Raw genomic sequence first — 27753 nt, 5'->3', positions numbered from 1 at the left:
GCCCCGTCCGAGGTCCAAAAGACGCGGTAGGCCGTCCCCTGGAACTCCACATTAAATTGGCCATCCGTGTCCTCCTCCCGCGCCAGCTGCATAAATAACTGGCGGCGGAAGGAGTAGACATGTTGGAGGCTGTGTTCCCGCAGACCAAGCCGGACTGGGGTGATCCCCGACCTCACCTCCCACAGATGGTGCAGGTGGGGGAGGAGGAGCTCACTGGGAATGAAGGGTGGGATGTTGGACAACATTATCCGATGCGCAGTGGCCCCCAGAGGGTCCACTGGCAGGAAGGTCCCCCCCACAGTGAGCCCTTTACTCAGGGCCAGGGACACCGCCCGCTCGGTCTTCAAAAAGAACACAGCCTTCCCATACATCTTTGAGGCCGCAACAATGGCCGAGGGGCCGACAACCTTGGCCATTGCCTTTACGCAGGCCTCAATAGACATGTTGGGGTGGGGATAGTTCTTCACCCCATGGCTGGATGTTAGCAATTTAAAGAGTGACGGGGCCACGTGGGCAGCCACAGAAGCTGCAGCTGCATCGGGAGTAGAGGGCCCCGCCACCGGTGATGAAGGGCTTGCCATGGGTCTAAGAGCTAAACCCACCCCAAATTGTGGGCTTGTACACCAAATATCAGCGATTCACTGAAAATATTGAATATGTATTAAAAACAAGCAAACAAACAACAGGTTAGTGGAGAGGCTGAGGTAATAGAGGAGAGGCAAAGGCAGGCTGGAAGGGATGACTTGCTTTCTGGAGGTGGTGCACACAGTACACTTAAAACAGTCTTTGAACTTGGTCTTGTGGTTGGGGGAGTCGTCTTCACCTGGGTCAGCTGAAGCTGCCCAGGCACTATCTATCCCCTTCCGTCTGTTTAGCTGGGCAGCTTCAGCTGACCCAGGCTTGGCAATTGGGGTGGGGAGGGAGCTTCCCTGTGTGCTTTTGCAGCAGCACAGACTCCTGTTGAATTGGCAGCCCCACCCCTTGTTGTTCCAGCCACTTGTTCCTCCCCCAACAGTCCAAAGTAAATTACTGGTGTTCAGCACCCACCTCCAGACAAAGCCTTGTTTCCAAAAAATGTCTCTTTCTTCTCTTTAATGGAGATTGTTGTTGAAGTTTCACCTCTGCTTAGTTGTAGCTGCTCTCCCTTGCTCAGCGCAGCTCCTCTCTCCACCTCTGCAACCTCCAACTGTCAGCTGAGACTCGTTGCCGCAATTAGCAGTCATCCCCAGTTTTTTTTTTCTTTTTTTTTCTTTCTAACCCCGTACTGTACCTGTCCTGGGAGTGTTTGATGGGGACAGTGTAGAGGGGAGCTTTACTCTGTATCTAACCCCCGTACTGTACCTGTCCTGGGGAGTGTTTGATGGGGACTGTGTAGAGGGAGCTTTACTCTGTATCTAACCCCCGTGCTGTACCTGTCCTGGGGAGTGTTTGATGGGGACTGTGTAGAGGGGAGCTTTACTCTGTATCTAACACCCGTACTGTACCTGTCCTGGGGAGTGTTTGATGGGGACTGTGTAGAGGGGAGCTTTACTCTGTATCTAACACCCGTACTGTACCTGTCCTGGGGAGTGTTTGATGGGGACAGTGTAGAGGGAGCTTTACTCTGTATCTAACCCCGGTACTGTACCTGTCCTGGGGAGTGTTTGATGGGGACAGTGTAGAGGGAGCTTTACTCTGTATCGAACCCCGTACTGTACCTGTCCTGGGGAGTGTTTGATGGGGACTGTGTAGAGGGAGCTTTACTCTGTATCTAACCCCGGTACTGTACCTGTCCTGGGGAGTGTTTGATGGGGACAGTGTAGAGGGAGCTTTACTCTGTATCTAACCCCGTACTGTACCTGTCCTGGGGAGTGTTTGATGGGGACAGTGTAGAGGGAGCTTTACTCTGTATCTAACACCCGTACTGTACCTGTCCTGTGGAGTGTTTGATGGGACAATGTAGAGGGAGCTTTACTCTGTATCTAACCCCCGTACTGTACCTGTCCTGGGGAGTGTTTGATGGGGACTGTGTAGAGGGGAGCTTTACTCTGTATCTAACCCCCGTACTGTACCTGTCCTGGGGAGTGTTTGATGGGGACAGTGTAGAGGGAGCTTTACTCTGTATCGAACCCCGTACTGTACCTGTCCTGGGGAGTGTTTGATGGGGACTGTGTAGAGGGGAGCTTTACTCTGTATCTAACACCCGTACTGTACCTGTCCTGGGGAGTGTTTGATGGGGGACAGTGTAGAGGGAGCTTTACTCTGTATCTAACACCCGTACTGTACCTGTCCTGGGGAGTGTTTGATGGGGGACAGTGTAGAGGGAGCTTTACTCTGTATCTAACCCCCGTGCTGTACCTGTCCTGGGGAGTGTTTGATGGGGACTGTGTAGAGGGGAGCTTTACTCTGTATCTAACACCCGTACTGTACCTGTCCTGGGGAGTGTTTGATGGGGACAGTGTAGAGGGAGCTTTACTCTGTATCTAACCCCCGTACTGTACCTGTCCTGGGGAGTGTTTGATGGGGACAGTGTAGAGGGAGCTTTACTCTGTATCTAACCCCCGTACTGTACCTGTCCTGGGGAGTGTTTGTTGGGGACAGTGTAGAGGGGAGCTTTACTCTGTATCTAACCCCCGTACTGTACCTGTCCTGGGGAGTGTTTGATGGGGACAGTGTAGAGGGAGCTTTACTCTGTATCTAATCCCCGTGCTGTACCTGTCCTGGGGAGTGTTTGATGGGGACAGTGTAGAGGGAGCTTTACTCTGTATCTAACCCCCGTACTGTACCTGTCCTGGGGAGTGTTTGATGGGGACAGTGTAGAGGGAGCTTTACTCTGTATCTAACCCCCGTGCTGTACCTGTCCTGGGGAGTGTTTGATGGGGACAGTGTAGAGGGGAGCTTTACTCTGTATCTAACCCCCGTACTGTACCTGTCCTGGGGAGTGTTTGATGGGGACAGTGTAGAGGGAGCTTTACTCTGTATCGAACCCCCGTGCTGTACCTGTCCTGGGGAGTGTTTGATGGGGACAGTGTAGAGGGGAGCTTTACTCTGTATCTAACCCCCGTACTGTACCTGTCCTGGGGAGTGTTTGATGGGGACAGTGTAGAGGGAGCTTTACTCTGTATCTAACACCCGTACTGTACCTGTCCTGGGGAGTGTTTGATGGGGACAGTGTAGAGGGAGCTTTACTCTGTATCTAACCCCGTGCTGTACCTGTCCTGGGGAGTGTTTGATGGGGACAGTGTAGAGGGAGCTTTACTCTGTATCTAACCCCCGTACTGTACCTGTCCTGGGGAGTGTTTGATGGGGACAGTGTAGAGGGAGCTTTACTCTGTATCTAACCCCCGTACTGTACCTGTCCTGGGGAGTGTTTGATGGGGACAGTGTAGAGGGAGCTTTACTCTGTATCTAACCCCCGTGCTGTACCTGTCCTGGGGAGTGTTTGATGGGGACAGTGTAGAGGGAGCTCCCACGTGCTGAATGACCTGATTAGCGGTTGCAGTGATATTGTCCGGGGATAAATGTCGATTCCAGGACACGGGAGAGAACAGGGTCTCCGGTGTAATAAAGGCTGGGCAGTCCTGTGTCGACTTACAGGTTGGGCTGCAGTTAACGAAGCTCACTTCTCATTCCAGGAAGGCGCTGTTTTCCCCCACACACACACCACCACCCCCCCCACCCCCCCCCCCCCCCCCCACCCCCGGAGGTGCGTTCGACGTCGCTCGTCCAGGAGGAAAAGCGGGAGAAGTCGTGGCGTTTCCCGGCGAAACAGCCTGCGCTCCGCCTGACACCGCACTTCCTGCAGGTAAGGGTCCACCGCTAATTGTTACAATGTGTTTTCCACCATGTTTCTTAATGACGTGTATGAATGAATAGAGCATTGCGTGAGCAGTCTTGTGGTTGACGGATAGTTATGTGAGAAAGAATCTTGCATTTCTGCAGCGCCTTTCGCAACCTGAGGATGTCCCTCCCGAAGCGCGACCCACCCTACGAAAGCCGTTTGAGGTGTTGTCACTGCTGTAATGTAGGAGATGCAGCAGCCAGCTTGCAGAAGCAAAAATGAGGACATGACTGTTTGTTTGTGAGTGATGTTAGTTGAGAGATAAATATTGCCCCAGAGCAGTGAACTCCCCCACCGCCCTCCTGACCTGCTCACGCCCTCCCCTTCCAGTCGTGGCTGTGCGATCTTTTACATCCACTTGAGAGAGCGGTGAGTCTCGGGTTAAATATCTCATCGAAAGGAAGCACCTCCAACTTCGCAGCACTCCCTCATTAATGCCTCTCCGACAGTGCAGCACTCCCTCAGTACTGACCCTCCGACAGCGCGGCGCTCCCTCAGTACTGACCCTCCGACAGTGTGGCCCTCCCTCAGTACTGACCCTCCGTCAGTGCAGCACTCCCTCAGTACTGACCCTCCGACAGTGCGGCACTCCCTCAGTACTGACCCTCCGACAGTGCGGCACTCCCTCAGTACTGACCCTCCGACAGTGCGGCGCTCCCTCAGTACTGACCCTCCGACAGTGTGGTCCTCCCTCAGTACTGACCCTCCGTCAGTGCGGCGCTCCCTCAGTACTGACCCTCCGACAGTGTGGCACTCCCTCAGTACTGACCCTCCGACAGTGCGCCGCTCACTCAGTACTGACCCTCCGTCAGTGCGGCGCTCCCTCAGTACTGACCCTCCCACAGTGCGGCACTCCCTCAGCACTGACCCTCCGTCAGTGCGGCGCTCCCTCAGTACTGACCCTCCGTCAGTGCGGCGCTCCCTCAGTACTGACCCTCCGACAGTGCGGCGCTCCCTCAGCACTGACCCTCCGTCAGTGCGGCGCTCCCTCAGTACTGACCCTCCGTCAGTGCGGCGCTCCCTCAGTACTGACCCTCCCACAGTGCGGCGCTCCCTCAGTACTGACCCTCCGACAGTGCGGCGCTCCCTCAGCACTGACCCTCCGACAGTGCGGCGCTCCCTCAGTACTGACCCTCCGACAGTGTGGCGCTCCCTCAGGACTGACCCTCCGACAGTGCGGCGCTCCCTCAGTACTGACCCACCGACAGTGCGGCGCTCCCTCAGTACTGACCCTCCGACAGTGCGGCGCTCCCTCAGTACTGACCCTCCGACAGTGCGGCGCTCCCTCAGTACTGACCCTCCGACAGTGCGGCGCTCCCTCAGTCCTGACCCTCCGACAGTGCGGCGCTCCCTCAGTCCTGACCCTCCGACAGTGCGGCGCTCCCTCAGTCCTGACCCTCCGACAGTGCGGCGCTCCCTCAGTACTGACCCTCCGACAGTGCGGCGCTCCCTCAGTACTGACCCGCCGACAGTGCGGCGCTCCCTCAGTACTGACCCTCCGACAGTGTGGCGCTCCCTCAGTACTGATCCTCCGTCAGTGTGGCCCTCCCTCAGTACTGATCCTCCGTCAGTGCGGTGCTCCCTCAGTACTGACCCTCCGACAGTGCGGTGCTCCCTCAGTACTGACCCTCCGACAGTGTGGCCCTCCCTCAGTACTGACCCTCCGTCAGTGCGGCGCTCTCTCATTACTGACCCTCCGACAGCGTGGCCCTCCCTCAGTACTGACCCTCCGACAGCGCGGCGCTCCCTCAGTACTGACCCTCCGTCAGTGCGGCGCTCCCTCAGTACTGACCCTCCGACAGTGTGGCCCTCCCTCAGTACTGACCCTCCGTCAGTGCGGCGCTCCCTCAGTACTGACCCTCCGACAGTGCGGCACTCCCTCAGTACTGACCCTCCGACAGTGCGGCACTCCCTCAGTACTGACCCTCCGACAGTGCGGCGCTCCCTCAGTACTGACCCTCCCACAGTGCGGCGCTCCCTCAGTACTGACCCTCCCACAGTGTGGCCCTCCCTCAGTACTGACCCTCCGACAGTGCGGCCCTCCCTCAGTACTGACCCTCCGACAATGCGGCGCTCCCTCAGTACTGACCCTCCGACAGTGCCGCGCTCCCTCAGTACTGACCCTCCGACAGTGCGGCGCTCCCTCAGTACTGACCCTCCGACAGTGCGGCGCTCCCTCAGTACTGACCCTCTGACAGTGCGGCGCTCCCTCAGTACTGACCCTCTGACAGTGCGGCGCTCCCTCAGTACTGACCCTCCGACAGTGAGGCACTCCCTCAGTACTGACCCTCCGACAGTGTGGCCCTCCCTCAGTACTGACCCTCCGACAGTGTGGCCCTCCCTCAGTACTGACCCTCCGACAGTGTGGCCCTCCCTCAGTACTGACCCTCCGACAGTGTGGCCCTCCCTCAGTACTGACCCTCCGACTGTGTGGCCCTCCCTCAGTACTGACCCTCCGACAGTGCGGCGCTTCCTCAGTACTGACCCTCCCACAGTGCGGCACTCCCTCAGCACTGACCCTCCGTCAGTGCGGCGCTCCCTCAGTACTGACCCTCCGACAGTGCGGCGCTCCCTCAGTACTGACCCTCCGACAGTGTGGCACTCCCTCAGTACTGACCCTCCGACAGTGCGCCGCTCACTCAGTACTGACCCTCCGTCAGTGCGGCGCTCCCTCAGTACTGACCCTCCCACAGTGCGGCACTCCCTCAGCACTGACCCTCCGACAGTGCGGCGCTCCCTCAGTACTAACCCTCTGACAGTGCGGCTCTCCCTCAGTACTGACCCTCCGACAGTGCGGCGCTCCCTCAGTACTGACCCTCCGACAGTGCGGCGCTCCCTCAGTACTGACCCTCCGACAGTGCGGCGCTCCCTCAGTATTGACCCTCCGACAGTGCAGCACTCCCTCAGTACTGACCCTCCGACAGTGCGGCGCTCCCTCAGTATTGACCCTCCGACAGTGCAGCACTCCCTCAGTACTGACCCTCCGACAGTGCGGCGCTCCCTCAGTACTGACCCTCCGACAGTGCGGCGCTCCCTCAGTACTGACCCTCCGTCAGTGTGGCGCTCCCTCAGTACTGACCCTCCGACAGTGCGGAGCTCCCTCAGTACTGACCCTCCGACAGTGCGGAGCTCCCTCAGTACTGACCCTCCGACAGTGACGCTCTCCGTCAGTACTGACCCTCCGACAGTGCGGTGCTCCCTCAGTACTGACCCTCCGACAGTGCGGCGCTCCCTCAGTACTGACCCTCCGACAGTGCGGCGCTCCCTCTGTACTGGACTTGAAGTGTCAGCTTGATTTCTATGCTCGAGTCTCAGGAGCAGGGCACCGTGAGGGGTTACTGTACTCTTCACCGTGCTGGCTGTTGTACAGGCGATGGGTTATTGTAAGTGTTGTACAAACGAGGGGTTACTGTACTGTCCGCCCTGCTGGGTGTTTTACAGGCGAGGGGTTATTGTACTGTAATGAAGATAAAAAATGCTGGAAATACTCTGCAGATCTGGCAGCATTTGTGGAGAGAGAAGCAGAGTTAACGTTTCAGGTCAGTGACCCTTCAGAACTGGCATTTTTAGAAATGTAAGAGGTTATTTTTTTATTTATTTAGAGATACAGCACTGAAACAGGCCCTTCGGCCCACCAAGTCTGTGCCGACCATCAACCACCCATTTATACTAATCCTACATTAATCTCATATTCCTACCACATCCCCACCTTCCCTCAATTCCCCTACCACCTACCTATACTAGGGGCAATTTATAATGGCCAATTTACCTGTCAACCTGCAAGTCTTTGGCATAAGCAAGTAAAGCGGGGGTGGGGCAAGAGATAACAAAGGAGAAGGTGTAGATAGGACAAGGTCACAGAATAGCTGACCAGAAGGTCATGGAGCAAAGGCAAACAATATGTCAATGGTGAGTTGAAAGACACAAAGCATTAGTACAGATAGGGTGTTAATGGACTGAAAATTGAACAGCTGCAAGTACAAACATGAAAAAAAAAACAGTGAGTAAGCAAACTGAACAAACTAAGATGAAATAAAATAAAATAAACACACAAAAATATAAAAAAAGGAAAAAGGAAAAAAACTAAAAATAAAAGTAAAATGCAGAGCCCGTCATTCTCTGAAATTATTGAATTCAGTGTTCAGTCTGGCAGGCTGTAGTGTGCCTAATCGGTAAATGAGATGCTGTTCCTCAAGCTTGCGTTGATGTTCACTGGAACACTGCAGCAATCCCAGGACAGAGATGTGAGCATGAGAGCAGGGGGGAGTGTTGAAATGGCAAGCAAACGGAAGCTCGGGGCCCTGCTTGTGGACTGAGCGGAGGTGTTACGCAAAGCGGTCACCCAGTCTGCGTTTGGTCTCTCCAGTGTAGAGGAGATCACATTGTGAGCAGCGAATACAGTATACTACATTGAAAGAAGTACAAGTAAATCGCTGCTTCACCTGAAAGGAGTGTTTGGGGCCTGGGATAGTGAAGAGAGAGGAGGTAAATGGGCAGGTGTTACACCCCCTGCGATTGCAGGGGAAGGTACCATGGGAAGGGGACGAGGTGGTGGGGGTAATGGAGGAGTGGACCAGGGTGTCACGGAGGGACCGATCCCTTCGGAATGCTGACAGGGGAAGGGAGGGGAAGATGTGTTTGGTAGTGGCATCACGCTGGAGGTGGCGGAAATGGCGGAGGATGATCCTTTGGATCTGGAGGCTGATGGGGTGGAAAGCGAGGACAAGGGAAACCCTGTCGCGGTTCTGGGAGGGAGGGGAAGGGGTGAGGGTAGTGGTGCAGGAAATGGGCGGACACGGTTGAGGGCCCTGTCAACCACCGTGGGGGGGGAATCCTCGGTTGAGGAAAAAGGAAGACATATCAGAAGAGCTGTTGTGGAAGGTAGCATCATCAGAGCAGATGTGTCGGAGATGGAGAAACTGGGATAATGGAATGGAGTCCTTACAGGAGGTAGGGTGTGAAGAAGTGTAGTCAAGGTAGCTGTGGGAGTCAGTGGGTTTTTCATGGATATTAGTAGACAGCCTATCACCAGAGATAGAGACAGTAGTCGAGGAAGGGAAGGGAAGTTTCGGAGATGGACCATGTAAAGGTGAGAGAAGGGTGGAAATTAGAAGCAAAGTTGATAAAGTTTTCCAGTTTGGGGCGGGAGCAGGAAACGACACCGATACAGTCATCAATGTACCGGAAAAAGAGTTGGGGGAGGGGGCCTGAGTAGGACTGGAACAAGAAATGTTTGACATATCCAACAAAAAGACAGGCATAACTAGGGCCCATGCGGGTACCCATAGCAACACCTTTTACTTGGAGGAAGTAAGTGGAGATTGAAGGAGATGTTGTTCAATGTGAGAACAAGTTCAGCCAAGTGGAGGAGGGTGGTGGTGGATGGGGACTGGTTGGGCCTCTGCTCAAGGAAGAAGTAGAGATCCCTAAAACTGTCCTGGTGGGGGATGGAGGTGTAGAGAGATTGGACGTTCGTAGTGTACTGTACACCGTGCTGGATGCTGTACAAGCAAGGGGTTATTGTACTGTACACTGTGAAGAGTGTTGCACAGGCGAGGGGTTATTGTACTGTACACTGTGCTGGCTGTTGTACAAGCAAGGGGTTATTGTACTGTACACTGTGCTGGATGTTGTACAAGCAAGGGGTTATTGTACTGCACACCGTGCTGGATGTTGTACAGGCGAGGGGTTATTGTACTGTACACTGTGATGAGTGTTGTACAAGCAAGGGGTTATTGTACTGTACACCGTGCTGGATGTTGTACAAGCAAGGGGTTATTGTACTGTACACCGTGCTGGATGTTGTAGAGGCGAGGGGTTATTTTACTGTACACTGTGATGAGTGTTGTACAGGCGAGGGGTTATTTTATTGCACACCGTGCTGGATGTTGTACAGGCGAGGGGTTATTGTACTGTACACTGTGATGAGTGTTGTACAGGTGAGGGGTTATTGTTCTGTACGTGGTGCTGAGTAGAGTACAGGCGTGGGGTTATTGTACTGTACATGGTGCAGAGTAGAGTATGGGGAGGGGTTATTGTACTGTACATGGTGCTGGGTAGACACAGGCGAGGGGTTGTTGTACTTTACATGGTGCTGCGCAGAGTACAGGCGAGGGGTTATTCTACTGTACATGGTGCTGAGTAGAGTACGGGTGAGGGGTTATTGTACTGTACATGGTTCTGAGTAGAGAACAGGCGAGGGGTTATTCTACTGTACATGGTGCTGAGTAGAGTACAGGCGAGGGGTTATTGTACTGCACATAGAGCTGAGAAGAGTACAGGCGAGGGGTTATTGTACTGTACATGGTGCTGAGTAGAGTACGGGGAGGGGTTATTTTAATGTACATGGTGCTGAGAAGAGTACAGGTGAGGGGTTATTGTACTGTACATGGTGCAGAGTAGAGTACAGGCGAGGGGTTATTGTACTGTACATGGTGCTGAGTAGATTACAGGCGAGGGGTTATTGTACTGGACATGGTGCTGGATAGAGTATGGGGAGGGGTTATTGTACTGTACATGGTGCTGAGTAGATTACAGGCGAGGGGTTGTTGTACTGTATATGGTGCAGGGTAGATTACAGGTGAGGGATTTTTGTACTGTGCATGGTTCTGAGTAGAGTACAGGTGAGGGGTTATTCTACTGTACATGGTGCTGAGTAGAGTACAGTCGAGGGGTTATTGTACTGCACATTGAGCTGAGAAGAGTACAGGCGAGGGGTTATTGTACTGTACATGGTGCTGAGTAGAGTATGGGGAGGGGTTATTGTAATGTACATGGTGCTGAGAAGAGTACAGGTGAGGGGTTATTGTACTGTACATGGTGCTGAGAAGAGTACAGGCGAGGGGTTATTGTACTGTACATGGTGCTGAGTAGAGTATGGGGAGGGGTTATTGTACTGTACATGGTGCTGAGAAGAGTACAGGCGAGGGGTTATTGTACTGTACATGGTGCTGAGTAGCGTACAGGCGAGGGGTTATTGTACTGTACATGGTGCTGAGAAGAGTACAGGTGAGGGGTTATTGTTCTGTACATGGTGCTGAGTAGAGTCCAGGCGAGGTGTTATTGCACTGTACATGGTGCGGAGTAGAGTACAGGTGAGGGATTATTGTACTGTACATGGTGCTGAGTAGAGTCCAGGCGAGGTGTTATTGCACTGTACATGGTGCGGAGTAGAGTACAGGCGAGGGGTTATTGTACTGTACATGGTGCTGAGTAGATTACAGGCGAGGGGTTATTGTACTGTACATGGTGCGGAGTAGAGTACAGGCGAGGGGTTATTGTACTGTACCTGGTGCTGAGTAGATTACAGGTGAGGGGTTATTGTACTGTACATGGTGCTGAGTAGAGTATAGGCGAGGGGTTATTGTACAGTACATGGTGCAGAGTAGAGTACAGGCAAGGGGTTATTGTACTGTACATGGTGCAGCGTAGAGTACGGGGAGGGGTTATTGTACTGTACATGGTGCAGAGTAGAGTACGGGGAGGGGTTATTGTACTGTACGTGGTGCAGCGTAGAGTACAGGGAGGGGTTATTGTACTGTACATGGTGCTGGGTAGAGTACGGGGAGGGGTTATTGTACAGTACATGGTGCTGAGTAGATTATAGGCGAGCGGTTATTCTACTGTACATGGTGCTGAGTAGATTATAGGAGAGGGGTTATTGTACTGTGCATGGTGCTGGGTAGAGTACGGGGAGGGGTTATTGTACTGTACATGGTGCTGAGTAGAATACGGGGAGGGGTTATTGTACTGTACATGGTGTTGTGTAGAGTACGGGGAGGGGTTATTGTACTGTACATGGTGCTGGGTAGAGTACGGGGAGGGGTTATTGTACTGTACATGGTGCAGAGTAGAGTACAGGCGAGTGGTTATTGTACTGCACATGGTGCTGATTAGAGTACAGGCGAGGGGTTATTGTACTGTACATGGTGCAGAGTAGAGTACAGGCCAGGGGTTATTGTACTGTACATGGTGCTGAGTAGATTACAGGCGAGGGGTTATTGTACTGTACATGGTGCTGAGTAGAGTACAGGCGAGGGGTTTTTGTACTGTTCATGGTGCTGAGTAGAGTACAGGTGAGGGGTTATTCTACTGTATCTGGTGCAGAGTAGATTACAGGTGAGGGGTTATTCTACTGTATATGGTGCTGAGTAGAGTACAGGCAAGGGGTTATTGTACTGTACATGGTGCCGAGTAGAGTACATGCGAGGGGTTTTTGTACTGTACATGGTGCTGGGGAGAGTACGGGGAGGGGTTATTGTTCTGTACATGGTGCTGGGTAGAGTTCGGGGAGGGGTTATTGTACTGTACATGGTGCTGGGTAGAGTTCGGGGAGGGGTTATTGTACTGTACATGGTGCTGGGTAGAGTACGGGGAGGGGTTATTGTACTGTACATGGTGCTGAGTAGAGTACAGGCGAGGCGTTATTGTACTGTACATGGTGCTGAGTAGATTACAGGCGAGGGGTTATTGTACTGTACATGGTGCAGAGTAGAGTACAGGCGAGGGGTTATTGTACTGTGCATGGTGCTGAGTAGATTACAGGCGAGGGGTTATTGTACTGTACATGGTGCTGAGTAGAGTACAGGCGAGGGGTTTTTGTACTGTTCATGGTGCTGAGTAGAGTACAGGCGAGGGGTTATTCTACTGTATCTGGTGCAGAGTAGATTACAGGTGAGGGGTTATTATACTGTACATGGTGCTGAGTAGAGTACAGGCAAGGGGTTATTGTACTGTACATGGTGCAGAGTAGAGTACAGGCCAGGGGTTATTGTACTGTACATGGTGCTGAGTAGATTACAGGCGAGGGGTTATTGTACTGTACATGGTGCTGAGTAGAGTATGGGGAGGGGTTATTGTAATGTACATGGTGCTGAGAAGAGTACAGGTGAGGGGTTATTGTACTGTACATGGTGCTGAGAAGAGTACAGGCGAGGGGTTATTGTACTGTACATGGTGCTGAGTAGAGTATGGGGAGGGGTTATTGTACTGTACATGGTGCTGAGAAGAGTACAGGCGAGGGGTTATTGTACTGTACATGGTGCTGAGTAGAGTACAGGCGAGGGGTTATTGTACTGTACATGGTGCTGAGAAGAGTACAGGTGAGGGGTTATTGTTCTGTACATGGTGCTGAGTAGAGTCCAGGCGAGGTGTTATTGCACTGTACATGGTGCGGAGTAGAGTACAGGTGAGGGATTATTGTACTGTACATGGTGCTGAGTAGAGTCCAGGCGAGGTGTTATTGCACTGTACATGGTGCGGAGTAGAGTACAGGCGAGGGGTTATTGTACTGTACATGGTGCTGAGTAGATTACAGGCGAGGGGTTATTGTACTGTACATGGTGCGGAGTAGAGTACAGGCGAGGGGTTATTGTACTGTACCTGGTGCTGAGTAGATTACAGGTGAGGGGTTATTGTACTGTACATGGTGCTGAGTAGAGTATAGGCGAGGGGTTATTGTACAGTACATGGTGCAGAGTAGAGTACAGGCAAGGGGTTATTGTACTGTACATGGTGCAGCGTAGAGTACGGGGAGGGGTTATTGTACTGTACATGGTGCAGAGTAGAGTACGGGGAGGGGTTATTGTACTGTACGTGGTGCAGCGTAGAGTACAGGGAGGGGTTATTGTACTGTACATGGTGCTGGGTAGAGTACGGGGAGGGGTTATTGTACAGTACATGGTGCTGAGTAGATTATAGGCGAGCGGTTATTCTACTGTACATGGTGCTGAGTAGATTATAGGAGAGGGGTTATTGTACTGTGCATGGTGCTGGGTAGAGTACGGGGAGGGGTTATTGTACTGTACATGGTGTTGTGTAGAGTACGGGGAGGGGTTATTGTACTGTACATGGTGTTGTGTAGAGTACGGGGAGGGGTTATTGTACTGTACATGGTGTTGTGTAGAGTACGGGGAGGGGTTATTGTACTGTACATGGTGCTGGGTAGAGTACGGGGAGGGGTTATTGTACTGTACATGGTGCAGAGTAGAGTACAGGCGAGTGGTTATTGTACTGCACATGGTGCTGATTAGAGTACAGGCGAGGGGTTATTGTACTGTACATGGTGCAGAGTAGAGTACAGGCCAGGGGTTATTGTACTGTACATGGTGCTGAGTAGATTACAGGCGAGGGGTTATTGTACTGTACATGGTGCTGAGTAGAGTACAGGCGAGGGGTTTTTGTACTGTTCATGGTGCTGAGTAGAGTACAGGCGAGGGGTTATTCTACTGTATCTGGTGCAGAGTAGATTACAGGTGAGGGGTTATTCTACTGTATATGGTGCTGAGTAGAGTACAGGCAAGGGGTTATTGTACTGTACATGGTGCCGAGTAGAGTACATGCGAGGGGTTTTTGTACTGTACATGGTGCTGGGGAGAGTACGGGGAGGGGTTATTGTTCTGTACATGGTGCTGGGTAGAGTTCGGGGAGGGGTTATTGTACTGTACATGGTGCTGGGTAGAGTTCGGGGAGGGGTTATTGTACTGTACATGGTGCTGGGTAGAGTACGGGGAGGGGTTATTGTACTGTACATGGTGCTGAGTAAAGTACAGGCGAGGCGTTATTGTACTGTACATGGTGCTGGGTAGAGTACGGGGAGGGGTTATTGTACTGTACATGGTGCTGGGTAGAGTTCGGGGAGGGGTTATTGTACTGTACATGGTGCTGGGTAGAGTACGGGGAGGGGTTATTGTACTGTACATGGTGCTGAGTAGAGTACAGGCGAGGGGTTTTTGTACTGTACATGGTGCAGAGTAGAGTACGGGGAGGGGTTATTGTACTGTACGTGGTGCAGCGTAGAGTACAGGGAGGGGTTATTGTACTGTACATGGTGCAGAGTAGAGTACGGGGAGGGGTTATTGTACTGTACATGGTGCAGAGTAGAGTACGGGTAGGGGTTATTGTACTGTACATGGTGCAGAGTAGAGTACAGGCGAGTGGTTATTGTACTGCACATGGTGCTGATTAGAGTACAGGCGAGGGGTTATTGTACTGTGCATGGTGCTGAGTAGATTACAGGCGAGGGGTTATTGTACTGTACATGGTGCTGAGTAGAGTACAGGCGAGGGGTTTTTGTACTGTTCATGGTGCTGAGTAGAGTACAGGCGAGGGGTTATTCTACTGTATCTGGTGCAGAGTAGATTACAGGTGAGGGGTTATTATACTGTACATGGTGCTGAGTAGAGTACAGGCAAGGGGTTATTGTACTGTACATGGTGCAGAGTAGATTACAGGCGAGGGGTTATTGTACTGTACATGGTGCTGAGTAGAGTACAGGCGAGGGGTTTTTGTACTGTTCATGGTGCTGAGTAGAGTACAGGCGAGGGGTTATTCTACTGTATCTAGTGCAGAGTAGATTACAGGTGAGGGGTTATTATACTGTACATGGTGCTGAGTAGATTGCAGCTGAGGGGTTATTGTACTGTACATGGTGCTGGGTAGAGTACAGGTGAGGGGTTTTTGTACTGTACATGGTGCAGAGTAGAGTACATGCGAGGGGTTTTTGTACTGTACATGGTGCAGAGTAGAGTACATGCGAGGGGTTTTTGTACTGTACATGGTGCAGAGTAGAGTACATGCGAGGGGTTTTTGTACTGTACATGGTGCAGAGTAGAGTACATGCGAGGGGTTTTTGTACTGTACATGGTGCCGAGTAGAGTACATGCGAGGGGTTTTTATACTGTACATGCTGCTGGGTAGAGTACGGGGAGGGGTTATTGTACTGTACATGGTGCTGAGTAGAGTACAGGCGAGGGGTTTTTGTACTGTACATGGTGCAGAGTAGAGTACGGGGAGGGGTTATTGTACTGTACATGGTGCTGAGTAGATTACAGGCGAGGGGTTGTTGTACTGTATATGGTGCAGGGTAGATTACAGGTGAGGGATTTTTGTACTGTGCATGGTTCTGAGTAGAGTACAGGTGAGGGGTTATTCTACTGTACATGGTGCTGAGTAGAGTACAGGCGAGGGGTTATTGTACTGCACATTGAGCTGAGAAGAGTACAGGTGAGGTGTTATTGCACTGTACATGGTGCGGAGTAGAGTACAGGTGAGGGATTATTGTACTGTACATGGTGCTGAGTAGATTACAGGCGAGGGGTTATTGTACTGTACATGGTGCGGAGTAGAGTACAGGCGAGGGGTTATTGTACTGTACCTGGTGCTGAGTAGATTACAGGTGAGGGGTTATTGTACTGTACATGGTGCAGAGGAGAGTACAGGCGAGGGGTTATTGTACAGTACATGGTGCAGAGTAGAGTACAGGGAGGGGTTATTGTACTGTACATGGTGCTGAGTAGAGTACGGGGAGGGGTTATTGTACTGTACATGGTGCAGAGTAGAGTACGGGGAGGGGTTATTGTTCTGTACATGGTGTTGGGTAGAGTACGGGGAGGGGTTATTGTACTGTACATGGTGTTGGGTAGAGTACGGGGAGGGGTTATTGTACTGTACATGGTGCAGCGTAGAGTACAGGGAGGGGTTATTGTACTGTACATGGTGCAGAGTAGAGTACGGGGAGGGGTTATTGTACTGTACATGGTGCAGAGTAGAGTACAGGCGAGGGGTTATTGTACTGTACATGGTGCTGAGTAGAGTACAGGCCAGGGGTTATTGTACTGTCCATGGTGCTGGGTAGAGACAGGGGAGTGGTTATTATACTGTACATGGTGCAGAGTTGAATACAGGCGAGTGGTTATTGTACTGCACATGGTGCTGAGTAGAGTACAGGCGAGGGGTTATTGTACAGTACATAGTGCTTTTTTAGAGTACAGGGAGGGGTTATTGTACTGTACATGGTGCTGGGTAGAGTACATGCGAGGGGTTATTGTACTGTACATGGTGCAGTGTAGTGTACGGGGAGGGGTTATTGTCCAGTACATGGTGCTGGGTAGAGTACAGGCGAGGGGTTATTGTACTGTACCTGGTGCTGGCTAGAGTACAGGCGAGTGGTTATTGTACTGTACATGGTGCTGAGTAGAGTACAGGCGGGGGGTTATTGTACTGTACATGGTGCTGAGTAGAGTACAGGCGAGAGGTTATTGTACTGTACGTGGTGCTGAGTAGATTACAGGCGAGGGGTTATTGTACTGTACATGGTGCTGAGTAGAGTACAGGCGAGAGGTTATTGTACTGTACGTGGTGCTGAGTAGATTACAGGCGAGGGGTTATTGTACAGTACATGGTGCTGAGTAGATTATAGGAGAGGGGTTATTGTACTGTGCATGGTGCTGGGTAGAGTACGGGGAGGGGTTATTGTACTGTACATGGTGTTGGGTAGAGTACGGGGAGGGGTTATTGTACTGTACATGGTGTTGGGTAGAGTACGGGGAGGGGTTATTGTACTGTACATGGTGCAGCGTAGAGTACAGGGAGGGGTTATTGTACTGTACATGGTGCAGAGTAGAGTACGGGGAGGGGTTATTGTACTGTACATGGTGCAGAGTAGAGTACAGGCGAGGGGTTATTGTACTGTACATGGTGCTGAGTAGAGTACAGGCCAGGGGTTATTGTACTGTCCATGGTGCTGGGTAGAGACAGGGGAGTGGTTATTATACTGTACATGGTGCAGAGTTGAATACAGGCGAGTGGTTATTGTACTGCACATGGTGCTGAGTAGAGTACAGGCGAGGGGTTATTGTACAGTACATAGTGCTTTTTTAGAGTACAGGGAGGGATTATTGTACTGTACATGGTGCTGGGTAGAGTACATGCGAGGGGTTATTGTACTGTACATGGTGCAGTGTAGTGTACGGGGAGGGGTTATTGTCCAGTACATGGTGCTGGGTAGAGTACAGGCGAGGGGTTATTGTACTGTACCTGGTGCTGGCTAGAGTACAGGCGAGTGGTTATTGTACTGTACATGGTGCTGAGTAGAGTACAGGCGGGGGGTTATTGTACTGTACATGGTGCTGAGTAGAGTACAGGCGAGAGGTTATTGTACTGTACGTGGTGCTGAGTAGATTACAGGCGAGGGGTTATTGTACTGTACATGGTGCTGAGTAGATTACAGGCGAGGGGTTATTGTACTGTACATGGTGCTGAGTAGAGTACAGGCGAGGGGTTATTGTACTGTACATGGTGCTGAGTAGAGTACAGGCGGGGGGTTATTGTACTGTACATGGTGTGAGTAGAGTACAGGCGAGAGGTTATTGTACTGTACGTGGTGCTGAGTAGATTACAGGCGAGGGGTTATTGTACTGTACATGGTGCTGAGTAGATTACAGGCGAGGGGTTATTGTACTGTACATGGTGCTGAGTAGAGTACAGGCGAGGGGTTATTGTACTGTACATGGTGCTGAGTAGATTACAGGCGAGGGGTTATTGTACTGTACATGGTGCTGAGTAGATTACAGGCGAGGGGTTATTGTACTGTACAAGGTGCAGAGTAGAGTACAGGCGAGGGGTTTTTGTACTGTTCATGGTGCTGAGTAGAGTACAGGCGAGGGGTTTTTGTACTGTTCATGGTGCTGAGTAGATTACAGGGAGGGGTTATTGTACTGTACATGGTGCTGGCTAGAGTACAGGCGAGTGGTTATTGTACTGTACATGGTGCTGAGTAGAGTACAGGCGGGGTTTATTGTACTGTACATGGTGCTGAGTAGAGTACAGACGAGAGGTTATTGTACTGTACGTGGTGCTGAGTAGATTACAGGCGAGGGGTTATTGTACTGTACATGGTGCTGAGTAGAGTACAGGCGAGGGGTTATTGTACTGTACATGGTGCTGAGTAGAGTACAGGCGGGGGGTTATTGTACTGTACATGGTGTGAGTAGAGTACAGGCGAGAGGTTATTGTACTGTACGTGGTGCTGAGTAGATTACAGGCGAGGGGTTATTGTACTGTACATGGTGCTGAGTAGATTACAGGCGAGGGGTTATTGTACTGTACATGGTGCTGAGTAGAGTACAGGCGAGGGGTTATTGTACTGTACATGGTGCTGAGTAGATTACAGGCGAGGGGTTATTGTACTGTACATGGTGCTGAGTAGATTACAGGCGAGGGGTTATTGTACTGTACAAGGTGCAGAGTAGAGTACAGGCGAGGGGTTTTTGTACTGTTCATGGTGCTGAGTAGAGTACAGGCGAGGGGTTTTTGTACTGTTCATGGTGCTGAGTAGATTACAGGGAGGGGTTATTGTACTGTACATGGTGCTGAGTAGATTACAGGTCGGGGTTATTGTATTGTACATGGTGCAGAGTAGAGTTCAGCTGAGGTGTTATTGTACTGTACATGGTGCTGAGTAGAGTATGGGGAGGGGTTATTGTACTGTACATGGTGCTGAGTAGATTATAGGCGAGGGGATATAGTACTGTGCATGGTGCTGAGTAGAGTACGGGGAGGGGTTATTGTACTGTGCATGGTGCAGAGGAGAGTACAGGCGAGGGGTTATTGTACTGTACATGGTGCTGAGTAGAGTACGGGGAGGGGTTTTTGTACTGTTCATGGTGCAGCGTAGATTACAGGTCAGGGGTTATTGTACTGTACATGGTGCTGGGTAGATTACAGTGGAGGGGTTATTGTACTGTACATGGTGCTGAGTAGATTACAGGCGAGGGGTTATTGTTCTGTACATGGTGCTGAGTAGAGTTCAGGTGAGGGGTTATTGTACTGTACGTGGTGCTGGGTTGAGTACAGGTGAGGGGTTATTGTACTGAACATGGTGCTGTGTAGATTACAGGCGAGGGGTTATTGTACTGTACATTGTGCTGTGTAGAATATAGGCGAGGGTTTATTCAACTGTACATAATGCTGGGTAGATTATAGGCGAGGCGTTATTGTACTGTACATGGTGCCGAGTAAAGTACATGCGAGGGGTTTTTGTACTGTACATTGTGCTGGGGAGAGTATGGGGAGGGGTTATTGTACTGTACAAGGTGCTGGGTAGAGTACGGGGAAGGGTTATTGTACTGTACATGGTGCTGGGTCGAGTACGGGGAGGGGTTATTGTACTGTTCATGGTGCTGAGTAGATTACAGGCGAGGGGTTATTGTACTGTCCATGGTGCTGAGTAGAGTACAGGCGAGGGGTTTTTGTACTGTACATGGTGCAGAGTAGAGTACGGGGAGGGGTTTTTGTACTGTACATGGTGCAGAGTAGAGTACGGGGAGGGGTTATTGTACTGTACAAGGTGCAGAATAGAGTACAGGGAGGGGTTATTGTACTGTACATGGTGCAGAGTAGAGTACGGGGAGGGGTTATTGTACTGTACATGGTGCAGAGTAGAGTACAGGGAGGGGTTATTGTACTGTACATGGTGCTGGGTAGAGTACCGGCGAGGGGTTATTGTACTGAACATGGTGCTGAGTAGAGTACAGGTCAGGGGTGATTGTACTGTACATGGTGCAGCGTAGAGTACAGGGAGGGGTTATTGTACAGTACATGGTGCAGAGTAGAGTACAGGCGAGCGGTTATTCTACTGTATATGGTGCTGAGTAGATTATTGGAGAGGGGTTATTGTACTGTGCATGGTGCTGGATAGAGTACGGGGAGGGGTTATTGTACTGAACATGGTGTTGGGTAGAGTACCGGCGAGGGGTTATTGTACTGTACATGGTGCAGAGTAGAGTACAGGCGAGTGGTTATTGTACTGCACATGGTGCTGAGTAGAGTACAGGCGAGGGGTTATTGTACTGTACATGGTGCAGAGTAGAGTACCGGCGAGGGGTTATTGTACTGAACATGGTGCTGAGTAGAGTACAGGTCAGGGGTGATTGTACTGTACATGGTGCTGGGTGGAGTACAGGCGAGGGGTTATTGTACTGTACATGGTGCTGGGTAGAGTACAGGTCAGGGGTTATTGTACTGTACATGGTGCTGGGTAGATTACAGGCGAGGGTTTATTCTACTGTACATCATGCTGGGTAGATTATAGGCGAGGCGTTATTGTACTGTACATGGTGCAGAGTAGAGTACGGGGAGAGGTTATTGTACTGTACATGGTGCTGGGTAGAGTACGGGGAGAGGTTATTGTACTGTACATGGTGCTGGGTAGAGTACGGGGAGAGGTTATTGTACTGTACATGGTGCTGCGTAGATTACAGGCGAGGGGTTATTGTACTGTCCATGGTGCTGAGTAGATTACAGGCGAGGGGTTATTGTACTGAACATGGTGCAGAGTAGATTACAGGCGAGGGGTTATTGTACTGTACATGGTGCAGAGTAGAGTACAGGCGAGTGGTTATTGTACTGCACATGGTGCTGATTGGAGTACAGGCGAGGGGTTATTGTACTGAACATGGTGCTGAGTAGATTACAGGCGAGGGGTTATTGTACTGTACATGGTGCAGAGTAGATTACAGGCGAGTGGTTATTGTACTGCACATGGTGCTGATTAGAGTACAGGCGAGGGGTTATTGTACTGTACATCGTGCTGGGTAGAGTACAGGCGAGGGGTTATTGGCCTGTATGTTGTCGAAGATTTGGTATTTCTGTTGTCATCGCCTGTCTGCCTTTAATGGTCGGATTGTACCACTTGCCAATCTGATAGGCATTCTTCTGGAAATACTTTCAAAATAAGTGGCAGGGCTATTTTTGGAGGCACTTGGTGCTCTCTGAATTGCTCAAGGTCATGTCCAGACATTTCAGATGATGAAGAAAGTTATGTGTGAACCATGTGACAGCTCGGCCTGATGGCCCACTTTTGAGTCTTGCAGGCGTGCTTTGACATCAGTGTGTGCTGACTCATTAGTCCCCTGCCGCATGTGGACGAACCAAACCAGTTAGATCAAAAAAAGATGATTCACTTGCAAAAGTATTTTGGAATATTTCCTAGAAATAAGCAGAAGTTAGGAAAAAAAAACAGCAGCCCGTCCGTTTCTGAAAAGTCTCTTCAGCTGACTTTGAAAGTGATCCCACATTTGATTCTGAGAAGATCATTCAGACCTTTCCAGCAGTGTCACAGTGAGTCAGAGGCTCGTGGGCAGCGTTGCCTCTCGGCCGTGTGGCGATCCGAAGGTTCCTGCGCAGGTTGCGGACGGGTCAGCCCTTTCAACCGATCACGTGATGTGCATACCCTTTAGGGCTGCAGCACACTTAAACGAATCACCCGTACGCTCCAAAAAAAAATTCCGGGGAGCTCTGGTCGAGGTTTCGAGCCCCCAGTCCAGAGACTTGAGCCCCGTAATCCCAGCCTGACACGACCCCTGGTGTCAGTACTGAGGGAGCGCCGCGCCGTCGGAGGGTCAGTACTGAGGGAGCGCCGCACTGTCGGAGGGTCAATACTGAGGGAGCGCTGCACTGTCGGAGGGTCAGTACTGGGGGAGCGCCGCACTGTCGGAGGGTCAGTACTGAGGGAGTGCCGCACTGTCGGAGGGTCAGTACTGAGGGAGTGCCGCCCTGTCGGAGGGTCAGTACTGAGGGAGTGCCGCACTGTCGGAGGGTCAATACTGAGGGAGCGCTGCACTGTCGGAGGGTCAGTACTGGGGGAGCGCCGCACTGTCGGAGGGTCAGTACTGAGGGAGTGCCGCCCTGTCCGAGTGTCAGTACTGAGGGAGTGCCGCACTGTCGGAGGGTCAGTACTGAGGGAGCGCCGCCCTGTCGGAGGGTTAGTACTGAGGGAGCACCGCACTGTCGGAGGGTCAGTACTGAGGGAGCGCCGCGCCGTCGGAGGGTCAGTACTGAGGGAGTGCCGCACTGTCGGAGGGTCAGTACTGAGGAAGCGCCGCGCTGTCGGAGGGTCAGTACTGAGGGAGCGCCGCACTGTCGGAGGGTCAGTACTGAGGGAGCGCTGCACTGTCGGAGGGTCAGTACTGAGGGAGCGCCGCACTGTCGGAGGGTCAGTACTGAGGGAGTGCCGCACTGTCGGAGGGTCAGTACTGAGGAAGCGCCGCGCTGTCGGAGGGTCAGTACTGAGGGAGCGCCGCACTGTCGGAGGGTCAGTACTGAGGGAGCGCCGCACTGTCGGAGGGTCAGTACTGAGGGAGCGCCGCCCTGTCGGAGGGTCAGTACTGAGGGAGCGCCGCACTGTCGGAGGGTCAGTACTGAGGGAGAGCCGCACTGTCGGAGGGTCAGTACTGAGGGAGCGCCGCCTGTCGGAGGGTCAGTACCGAGGGAGTGTCGCACTGCCGGAGGGTCAGTACTGAGGGAGTGTCACACTGTCGGAGGGTCAGTACTGAGGGAGCGCCGCGCTGTCGGAGGGTCAGTACTGAGGGAGCGCCGCCCTGTCGGAGGGTCAGTACCGAGGGAGTGTCGCACTGTCGGAGGGTCAGTACTGAGGGAGTGTCACACTGTCGGAGGGTCAGTACTGAGGGAGCGCCGCGCTGTCGGAGGGTCAGTACTGAGGGAGCGCCGCACTGTCGGAGGGTCAGTACTGAGGAAGCGCCGCGCTGTCGGAGGGTCAGTACTGAGGGAGCGCCGCACTGTCGGAGGGTCAGTACTGAGGGAGCGCCGCACTGTCGGAGGGTCAGTACTGAGGGAGCGCCGCCCTGTCGGAGGGTCAGTACTGAGGGAGCGCCGCCCTGTCGGAGGGTCAGTACCGAGGGAGTGTCGCACTGCCGGAGGGTCAGTACTGAGGGAGTGTCACACTGTCGGAGGGTCAGTACTGAGGGAGCGCCGCGCTGTCGGAGGGTCAGTACTGAGGGAGCGCCGCCCTGTCGGAGGGTCAGTACCGAGGGAGTGTCGCACTGTCGGAGGGTCAGTACTGAGGGAGTGTCACACTGTCGGAGGGTCAGTACTGAGGGAGCGCCGCGCTGTCGGAGGGTCAGTACTGAGGGAGCGCCGCACTGTCGGAGGGTCAGTACTGAGGGAGCGCCGCACTGTCGGAGGGTCAGTACTGAGGGAGTGCCGCACTGTCGGAGGGACCGTCTTTCAGGAAGAGACGTTAAACCCGAGGCCCCCTCAGGTGGATGTAAAAGAGCCCACGGCCACTATCGGAAGATGAATAGGACAGCGAGGGGGTGTGGGTGGTGGGAAGTTCTCCTCAGTGTCTTGGGGCCGATATCTATCCCTCGACAAACACCCAGCTGGATTTCCAGCATTTTCTGCTTCGATTTCAAATTTCCAACATCTGCAGCGTTTTGCTTTTGTAACACTCAACCGAGAATCTTTGGCCATTATTATGCCATACTGTGGGATCTTGCTGTGTGCCAATCGGCTGCCGTGTTGTCCCGTTCGCAGCGCTGACTGCACTGACTGCGCCGCACTTCGGGATGTATTGAGGTTGTGAAAGGCGCCGGGCGAATGCAGCACCTTGCCTCCTTTGTGCCGCGGGAGGCTCTGCTCATGACAACAGGAGCTGTTGGATAGCTGACGGCTGATTGCATGATCACAGGACCCTGCAGTAAGGTTCCTGACGTGTCACTGACAGAGCTGGTGCGGGGAGGATGTGGGGGCAGAACCTGACAGCTGAGTCGAGCCGCCCACGGAAACCACAGCGCAGACGGACCACTCAGCTGACAGAGCAGAGACAGGCGACAGCGTCCCCCTGTGCTCACTGACCTACTTTCTTTCCCTGACGAGCAATGCTTCGATTTTAAAATGTTTATCATTGTTTTCAAATCAACCCCAAGGCCTCAATTCCCATCCCTATCTCTGTAACCTCCTCCAGCCCCTACAACCCTCCCTATCTCTGTAACCTCCTCCAGCCCCTACAACCCTCCCTATCTCTGTAACCTCCCCCAGCCTCTACAACCCTCCCTATCTCTGTAACCCCCTTCAGCTCCTACAACCCTCCCTATCTCTGTAACCTCCCCCAGCCCCTACAACCCTCCCTATCTCTGTAACCTCCTCCAGCCCCTACAACCGTCCCTCTCTGTAACCTCCTCCAGCCCCTACAACCCTCCCTATCTCTGTAACCTCCCCCAGCCCCTACAACCCTCCCTATCTCTGTAACCTCCCCCAGCCCCTACAACCCTCCCTATCTCTGTAACCTCCTCCAGCTCCTACAACCCTCCCTATCTCTGTAACCTCCTCTAGTTCCTACAACCCTCCCTATCTCTGTAATCTCCTCCAGCCCCTACGACCCTCCGTATCTCTGTCACCTCCTCCAGTTGCTACAACCCTCCCTATCTCTGTAACCTGCTCCAGCCCCTTCAACCCTCCCTATCTCTGTAACCTCCTCCGGCCCCTACAACCCTCCCTATCTCTGTACCTCCTCCGGCCGCTACAACCCTCCCTATCTCTGTAACCTCCTCCAGCCCCTACAACTATCCCTCTCTGTAACCTCCTCCAGCCCCTACAACCCTCCCTATCTCAGTAATCTCCTCCAGCCCCTACAACCCTCCCTATCTCAGTAATCTCCTCCAGCCCCTACAACCGTCCCTCTCTGTAACCTCCTCCAGCCCCTACAACCCTCCCTATCTCTGTAACCTCCTCCAGCCCCTACAACCTTCCCTATCTCTGTAACCTCCTCCAGCCCCTACAACCGTCCCTATCTCTGTAACCTCCTCCAGCCTCTACAACCTTCCCTATCTCTGTAACCTCCTCCAGCCCCTACAACCCTCCCTATCTCTGTAACCTCCTCCAGCCCCTACAACCCTCCCTATCTCTGTAACCTCCTCCAGCCCCTTACAACACTCCCTATCTCTGTAACCTCCTCCAGCCCCTACTACCCTCCCTATCTCTGTAACCTCCCCCAGCCCCTACAACCCTCCCTATCTCTGTAACCTCCCCCAGCCCCTACAACCCTCCCTATCTCTGTAACCTCCTCCAGCCCCTTACAACACTCCCTATCTCTGTAACCTCCTCCAGCCCCTACTACCCTCCGTATCTCTGTCACCTCCTCCAGTTGCTACAACCCTCCCTATCTCTGTAACCTCCTCCAGCACCTGCAACCCTCCCTATCTCTGTAACCTGCTCCAGCCCCTACAACCCTCCCTATCTCTGTAACCTCCTCCAGCCCCTACAACCCTCCCTATCTCTGTACCTCCTCCAGCCCCTACAACCGTCCCTCTCTGTAACCTCCTCCAGCCCCTACAACCCTCCCTATCTCAGTAATCTCCTCCAGCCCCTACAACCCTCCCTATCTCAGTAATCTCCTCCAGCCCCTACAACTCTCCCTATCTCTGTAACCTCCTCCAGCCCCTACAACCGTCCATCTCTGTAACCTCCTCCAGCCCCTACAACCCTCCCTATCTCTGTAACCTCCTCCAGCCCCTACAACCGTCCATCTCTGTAACCTCCTCCAGCCCCTACAACCCTCCCTATCTCTGTAACCTCCCCCAGCCCCTACAACCCTCCCTATCTCTGTAACCTCCTCCGGCCCCTACAACCCTCCCTATCTCTGTAACCTCCTCCGGCCCCTACAACCCTCCCTATCTCTGTAACCTCCTCCGGCCCCTACAACCCTCCCTATCTCTGTAACCTCCTCCGGCCCCTACAACCCTCCCTATCTCTGTAACCTCCTCCGGCCCCTACAACCCTCCCTATCTCTGTAACCTCCTCCAGCACCTGCAACCCTCCCTATCTCTGTAACCTGCTCCAGCCCCTACAACCCTCCCTATCTCTGTAACCTCCTCCAGCCCCTACAACCCTCCCTATCTCTGTACCTCCTCCAGCCCCTACAACCGTCCCTCTCTGTAACCTCCTCCAGCCCCTACAACCCTCCCTATCTCAGTAATCTCCTCCAGCCCCTACAACCCTCCCTATCTCAGTAATCTCCTCCAGCCCCTACAACTCTCCCTATCTCTGTAACCTCCTCCAGCCCCTACAACCTTCCATCTCTGTAACCTCCTCCAGCCCCTACAACCCTCCCTATCTCTGTAACCTCCCCCAGCCCCTACAACCCTCCCTATCTCTGTAACCTCCTCCGGCCCCTACAACCCTCCCTATCTCTGTAACCTCCTCCGGCCCCTACAACCCTCCCTATCTCTGTAACCTCCTCCGGCCCCTACAACCCTCCCTATCTCTGTAACCTCCTCCGGCCCCTACACCCCTCCCTATCTCAGTAACCCCCTCCAGCTATGAAGAGAGACTGGATAGGCTAGGGTTGTTTTCCTTCGAGCAGAGAAGGCTGAGGGGGGACTTAATTGAGGTGTACAAAATTATGAGGGGCATTGATAGGTTAGATAGGAAGAAACTTTTTCCCTTAGCAGAGGGGTCAATAACTAGGGGGCATAGATTTAAGGTAAGGGGCAGGAGGTTTAGAGGGGATCTGAGGGAAAATGTTTTCACCCAGAGGGTGGTTGGAATCTGGAACACACTGCCTGAAGGGGTGGTGGAGGCAGGAACCCTCACAACATTTAAGAAGTATTTAGATGAGCACTTGAAAGGCTATAGCATACAAGGCTACGGGCCAAGTGTGGGGAAATGGGATTAGAATAGTTAGATGCTTGATGGCCGGCACAGACACGATGGGCCGAAGGGCCTGTTTCTGTGCTTTGTAACTCGATGAGAAATGTTGTAGGTTAGCCTCCCGGGCTGATTGAGATACTGCTGCTTAACCAGTCACCGGGCCTTGTTGTTGATTCACAGGGATTACAAGGTGAGCCTCTGCTGCCTGAATGAAACGAGCCTCTGCATCCTCCCCTGCCCTGAGCAATGGGTTCAGCCTGCCCAGCCTGACCATCAGCGGAGTGCCGTCCAGCCCGGGCGGCTCCCTGGAGCAGCACCCTCACCACGGCCAGCACCGGCCCTCGCTGGCGGGCAGCCCCGGGGAGATGCCCAGAGCAACGGGAACTGTCCGCGTCTATCTGCCCAACAAGCAACGCACGGTGGTAAGTCATACTGCCCAGCCCGGGTCGGTTAGTTACAGAGTAAAGCTCCCTCTACACTGTCCCCATCAAACACTCCCAGGACAGGTACAGCACGGGGGGTTAGATACAGAGTAAAGCTCCCTCTACACTGTCCCCATCAAACACTCCCAGGACAGGTACAGTACGGGGGGTTAGATACAGAGTAAAGCTCCCTCTACACTGTCCCCATCAAACACTCCCCAGGACAGGTACAGCACGGGGGTTAGATACAGAGTAAAGCTCCCTCTACACTGTCCCCATCAAACA

General features: G+C 52.8%; 1 protein-coding gene across 2 annotated transcripts in view; it reads left to right on the top strand.

Moving 5' to 3' along the window:
- The first annotated feature begins 3672 nt into the window (after positions 1-3672).
- LOC137362482 (serine/threonine-protein kinase A-Raf-like) overlaps positions 3673-27753 on the top strand; it is a 280505-nt gene continuing 256424 nt past the window's right edge. For both annotated transcript variants that reach the window (XM_068026861.1, XM_068026860.1), the window contains exons 1-2: positions 3673-3784; positions 27227-27468. In XM_068026861.1, coding sequence (XP_067882962.1) covers positions 27256-27468 — 213 coding nt within the window. In that variant the 5' untranslated portion in view covers positions 3673-3784; positions 27227-27255. The remainder of the gene's footprint in view (positions 3785-27226; positions 27469-27753) is intronic.

This window comes from Heterodontus francisci, unplaced genomic scaffold (genome assembly GCF_036365525.1).
Source record: "Heterodontus francisci isolate sHetFra1 unplaced genomic scaffold, sHetFra1.hap1 HAP1_SCAFFOLD_817, whole genome shotgun sequence".
Taxonomy (NCBI): domain Eukaryota; kingdom Metazoa; phylum Chordata; class Chondrichthyes; order Heterodontiformes; family Heterodontidae; genus Heterodontus; species Heterodontus francisci.
The sequence above is the reverse complement of the archived record's forward strand: the minus strand, read 5'-3'. Positions and strand labels throughout refer to the sequence as shown.